The 5800-nt window shown below is 42.3% G+C and overlaps 1 protein-coding gene across 11 annotated transcripts; it reads right to left on the reverse strand.

Moving 5' to 3' along the window:
• Positions 1 to 2001: 2001 nt before the first annotated feature.
• Positions 2002 to 5033, reverse strand: LOC123138898 (histone-lysine N-methyltransferase, H3 lysine-9 specific SUVH4). 11 transcript variants are annotated; one of them, XR_006469368.1, is made up of 7 exons: positions 4290 to 5009; positions 3367 to 3423; positions 3016 to 3248; positions 2755 to 2904; positions 2598 to 2657; positions 2415 to 2504; positions 2002 to 2305 (listed from the first exon to the last, which is right to left on the reverse strand). XR_006469368.1 is itself a non-coding variant. In XM_044558748.1 (4 exons), the coding sequence occupies exons 1-4, from the start codon at positions 3437 to 3439 to the stop codon at positions 2498 to 2500; spliced, it is 366 nt and encodes a 121-aa protein (XP_044414683.1). In that variant the 5' UTR covers positions 3440 to 4152; the 3' UTR covers positions 2469 to 2497. The 11 variants fall into 11 exon arrangements, 3 of the variants coding, with proteins under 3 accessions (XP_044414683.1, XP_044414682.1, XP_044414681.1); XR_006469367.1 differs by having other exon boundaries at positions 2755 to 2924; XR_006469365.1 differs by lacking the exon at positions 2755 to 2904 and having other exon boundaries at positions 2598 to 2689; positions 4290 to 4633; positions 4719 to 4983.
• Positions 5034 to 5800: the final 767 nt, after the last annotated feature.

Consider the following 5800-nt stretch of genomic DNA (forward strand, 5'->3'; position numbering starts at 1 on the left):
AGCGGTAGGCATCGAGACAAGAGCCCTCCAAGAAGTTCCTCACCGTAGTAACCTTCACGTTTCAGGGTAATGAATTGAAGAAGCTTGTGTGCCTACCATATGTTATTGAGCTTTCTACCTTTCCACGAATGATAGCGAGCATCTCAGTCACCGGATCACCCTCAAGGACAATGCCTGTAACCTTTGTAAAACTTTGGTTCGAAATCTTACTATGAGTGCTTCATAATAGGAAAATGAACTTCGCTTCCAAATTAAACTATATGTGCTTCATAGCTGAAAATTAAGCAGGAAGGAAGCACAGTGAACGAAGCATGATGAAGGAGTAAAGTGTTGAGAAGATAGGGCAAAGTGCAACGTGCTAATGATATTTTATACTCCCTCCGTCTAGGTGAGTAAGTCATCTTAGGTTGTGCACCGTGACCAAGGAGAAGCAGAAAACGAGAGAACTTAATGTTCATTTGCTAATTAATAGCATTGCATGCAATGAACTAACCACTGCATGTCGTGTTTGGTAGTTTCAAGTCATTAAAAGCATGCACATCCCACATCTCTTATTGGTTGATATGTCAAGAAACAAGAAACGAGGTAGAATTTAATGCACCACGCCTAAGTGTTTTGGGATTATTTGGTTTTCGTAAGATGACTTACACACCTAGATGGAGAGAGTATGATTCATGGATGTTAATATTTGGAAAATAAATCACGCTTCTCATCCAAAGGTCAACGAGTAGTCTGATAGGATGCAACCTATATGAAGTTTGAAGCCTAGCGGTGCCCTGTCTTTTATTTTTGAACTGACGGTGCCCTATCTTATATAGGCAATGCCTTGCTAACAATCATTAATACTCCCTTCATTCTTTCTTATAAGACGTTTTGGACAACTGACACTAAAATTTTTTGGGTGCCGACTGAATTGTCTAAACGTCTTCTAAAAGTGAACAGATGGAGTAGCTAATTTTGTTGCCACTGGAATCTTTAAACTTATCCTCTAATATTTCCTTAGATTTGGAGCCTCCTCGTGGATCGTTGGCTGTTGGGGGGTGCTATGGTCCCGCCTGTAAAGGTGGGTGTCAACGGGTCATTAGATTTTCCCGGTTTTAAGAAGGTATTCCTTGTGTTTTGTTTTCTGTGTTTTTCACCGATTTAAATGTATGTTTTCACTGTTTTCCCCTACTAGTAAGCTTGCACGTGCAATGCACGTCTCCACCAATCCATTTTTTAGAGATACATCTACTTCCAATCAAATACACCTTGCCTACATGTCTCTCATACTACCATATTCTTATAGTTCTTAACAAGCATGAATGTCGGGACCTTGCCTACATGTCTCTCATACTACCATATTCTTATACTCCCTCTGTACCGAAATACATGTCGCTGGAGTAGCTGAAGTTTAGCTACTCCAGCGACATGTATTTCGGTACAGAGGGAGTAGTTCTTAACAAGCATGAATGTCGGGTTTGGCAACGTCAGATGCCAAGAATGCACTCATACATTTTAAAGGCAATATTATTTCTAACGAAACATCATGCATGATTGTTGGCTCTTTTAACTTGGAGATGAATTCATGTGGATCATCTTGCAGACCATGACCATCCATCACTTTGTTTTGCTACAATTCCAGTATGTACAAGTACAACACCATTCAGCAGGATCTTTTTCTATTTTTTGAAAAGATTCCTTTATAGTTTATTTCAAACTGAAAAGGATCTTTATCCATTTTCTGAAAAGATTCATGTATAGATCATCTTGTACATGCACAGAACAGAAGTAAAAGACAAGTTGGGAGTTGTGCATTTCAAACTGAAAATGATCTTTATCTATTTTATGAAAAGATTCCTTCATAGTTGTTTTTATTGGTCAGTAAAAGTAGGAAGACAAAGATTATGGTGGAAGTTCTTTTTTCTCTTTCTTGTGGACTGCAGGAGTGATAAAATGGTTTCTTTTGTTTATAAGTGTACTTTATAAATCATGACACTGTTTTCTTTGCTGAAAACCATGTGTGCGAAGTAGGACAGTTTTATAACATGAGCAATAGCATCAGCAAGGAAAGTAATATGTAATTACAGAGGTTTGAACCCATAAATATCCTCTAAAAATCCATATTCCAACGAACTGTCATTGTCTTGCTCTCCTTCCTGTAGTATTTATAGTTCTTTTCAAGGTAAGCTTCACTAAATAGTTGAGAAACTTGCAGGTTTCATTCAAGAGAAAACTCGAGACATGTTTTTCTATGCATTGATCTATCAATGATGTTGACAGCAAGGAATAGTGTTTCACCTAGTAGCTCAAGCTTGTATTGCACCTGCATTGGACAATGAAACATTGGTTTTGTAAGAAATTTATTACATTCCAGAGAATACTAAGTTAAGACTACTTTGCCGAATCCATGGAGCATCGAATGGAATGCTTACCTCAGTCAACCAGTCAATGGGAATACTACGCCTTTTCTCATTGATATCAGTTTGGTGTGTCATGTAGGTGGGGGCCTCACAACTCAACTCCTACAGCACAGAGAATTTTGCAATGAGATTATTATTGTCGTACCAGGTCAGAACTCTGTAAATAACTCGACAGGGTTTCAAGCAGATAATTACCTTGGTCTGTCTGTAGAAGTTGTAATTTCAGCGACATATTCGGCAATTGTGAGGGAGTTCCTGACATCGCAGTTGTCGACGTTAGGTGCTACCTGGTAATAAAAAGAACAAATATGCTGAAATATGAACAGAGGTACATCAAAAGCAGGATGCTGACCATGTAAATGTCTAAAGATCGATTAAATCTTCCATCAACTTATATGAACCAGTTGTTCACAAAATGTCATGCCATCGTGACCCACAGGCATGTCACCCAGACAAACTTCATTTACTAACTATACTTAGCGTGTCCAGCATGCCGTCTACCCTACACACAAAAATAACGCGCTTCTTTCGCTAATAATTAGCGTGACTGCAGGAGAGAAGCTATATAGTTTTTCCTGTAGAAATTGTTGAGATGCAACAAAAATCAATTCACCTGAAGTGGAAGTACCGTGTCGGCAGCAAAAAGCATCACCTTTTCTAGCTTGATGTCGTGGTGATTGGTTAGGACACACTGGGCAAAGAGGTTAGGGTTGCAGCTGTGGTTTATGAACCTTGCGAAACTTCCAACGGATCCAGCATCGATGCAGTACTCCGGTGCCGATGGTGCCTCGGAATTGTTCTCAACATGAAGTGATGGCATATGCATATCAGACCCTGACCTTTTCTCTACAAGAGTGGAAACAAATCATTTACAAACACCCATTTTTTCAGAGACAAACTAAGAAACCGAGCAATGAGACAAATGATGCGTAAGAAATAAAAGCTTGAAGTGAAATATTAGTACCTCCAGTCCTCGGCAATGCACCAACATACTCACAGATTGCAGCGCCAGGGAGGATGGCTACACATATCATCATTAAGTAAAAAAAATCTGAATGTAATTATAAAAATCTGAATCTGAATGTGACCACCTATGATGAAACAAAAAACTGCTAGGAATCATGGAACAGAACAACGAACAACATTGATTCTGCCACAAATCGAACTCATTGAATGCTGTAATCTGTGGGTGTAACTGTAAAAACCAATTAAATTCGACTAATATAGGCTTTAAGCAAAAAAAAACATAGGAACTAACACCATGTTATCAGTACTACATTGTGCAGAATTTTTACTTATTTAATATTCAATTATCTACTTGGCAGTAATCTATGATGGCTATCAAGAATCCATCCATAATATAGAAAAGCATCACCTGTATAAGAAACAAATAAAGCTAAAAAATCAAGTTCCTCTTGCAAACTTTGTCCACCACCAGCACAGGGTTCGGCATGGAGGGGGCGGCTGGGTTGGCTGGGGAAGTGGGCGGATGCTAAGCGAGGCGGAAACTTGAGGGAAGGTGCTTGCCGACCAGATGCCATCCAACAACTGCTAATTGGCCACCTCAAAATCGTGCGCAGCGGTGACGCTATCCCTCTAGCATCTGGACGATATATTGGGTAGCTGGCCATGGTTAACTTCAGAGGTGCAGTTGTTGGTCATGCTGAAGAAAATGCAACGGGTGTTGTAGGCTTGCGAACACACAAAACTTCCTATGATAAAATTCAGTTTTAAACCTAATAGATATGAGCTTTAAACTGAGATATCAACAGCTCTCGGCAGGTGAAATCGGGCCTTCCAACGAAACACAGCCCAAATTTCAATCTGAACAAAATCAAGGAAAATTTGAATGGGGAAAATTTTAAGATCAGAAGCAAACCTACCCACCTGGATGGTTCACGCGAGCGGGCAGTGGCGCACGGTGGTGCAAATGGCGACAGAGCTACTGGAGGATGGGGCACCGTGGAAAAAGACTCGACTGCCGAGGGCGCGTCGGGCAAGACACGACCACCTCGCCAGGAAGCACGCAATCCTGCATGCTGAGCAGGTCCAATCACCGGTGAGCCCGCAGGTGGTGGACGCTGAGAGGAAGAAACCCCATCTGCGGACGTCCCTTGGAAATGAACGGCAGCGGGGCAGATCCGGTCATCGCCGTCGTCGATCTGGTCGGGAGGAAGACTGGCAGTCGCGAGGGAGGGACCAGCGGAGCTTTGGTCCATGGCCATGGCGTTCTGCATCGTGGGAACGAAGAGAGAGGAGAGATTAGTGAGGAGAGGGGGAGAGAAGGGAGGAGGAGGGGAGTTGGGCACGGCTGACCGGCATAGGAGGTCGGCGGCGGCTTGCAGGAGCACGGGCATCGACCGGAGACGGGGTCGACGTGGGGGCGGATCAGTGGGAAGCGCACGGCAGGAGGGGAAGGAAGGAGCGCTCAAGTTTCTCTATCTGGCGCCTAGAGAAAGAAGTCACGATCCAAAAAACAGGAGCTGCGGGCGAGGCCGCCGGGATTGGGTGACGCGAAGCGCTCCCACGATTGGCAGACGACGGCGTCTGCTCGGCAGAACATTGCATCCGAGACGTTGATCTGAATGACAAATCTTTGGCGTAATATAGACCGTGGGATGTATTTAAGTTAATCTGATCAGAAGGTCCTGGTTATCCTGTGTACGGTTTGTTGTGTGGCTTTTGGGGAAATTTATGTTTGCTCTTTTAATAGTAGTATAGATATAGATATAGATATAGATGTAGATAAAGTTGCAACACGAGAAGTATAGATCCACCATCTGGATTTTCTTATTTTTAGAGGATTGTGTATTGATTCTCCATATAGCCAATATGAATGGGACGCGGATTTTTGGCTCCGAGGTGCTCCGCCCACCCAAATCCTCACCTGTCCTTTGCCCTGATCAGAACATTTAATAGGAAATGATTTCAACCTGAAGCAATGCAGAGTCAATACGCTGGCTTACTACAAGCTGTGGGGTCCAAGAGGATCATAAATGCCGAACATGTCGGACGAACAGTTTATTACGTGTGGTGTAGACTGCTGTTCGAACCGGGATCTAAATAATTCAAATTCAGCATCGGGTGTTGCAAGTCACAATGAATGGCAATGAATAAAAAGGAAGCCTCACCTTGATTTTAATTTCAGTTTAAGACATTCACTAAATCCGCTGAACAATGCATCTCGTTTACGACTGACGAGAGTCGGTTCATTCGAGCACCACTTGGATAATTGTAGGGACAAATGTTTGATAACATCTGAGAAGAAACTTATACACGATACATAAAGATTTGGCTAACACGGTACATAAAAATCTGCCTACAACCGCAACTTCTTGGTTTTCTTAACATTCTGGTTCCATGAACACACCATTAACATCCTGGTTTACTTGATATCC

This window comes from Triticum aestivum, chromosome 6B, assembly GCF_018294505.1.
Source record: "Triticum aestivum cultivar Chinese Spring chromosome 6B, IWGSC CS RefSeq v2.1, whole genome shotgun sequence".
Taxonomy (NCBI): domain Eukaryota; kingdom Viridiplantae; phylum Streptophyta; class Magnoliopsida; order Poales; family Poaceae; genus Triticum; species Triticum aestivum.

Excerpts from the sequence above, each read along its gene's own strand:
- LOC123138898 (XM_044558746.1), bottom strand. The coding sequence starts at position 4,759 with ATGCCCGTGCTCCTGCAAGCCGCCGCCGACCTCCTATGCCGGTCAGCC. Across the intron at positions 3,424-4,289 it reads CGCTCGCGTGAACCATCCAG|CCATCCTCCCTGGCGCTGCA; the intron begins GTGGGTAGGTTT and ends TGATATGTGTAG.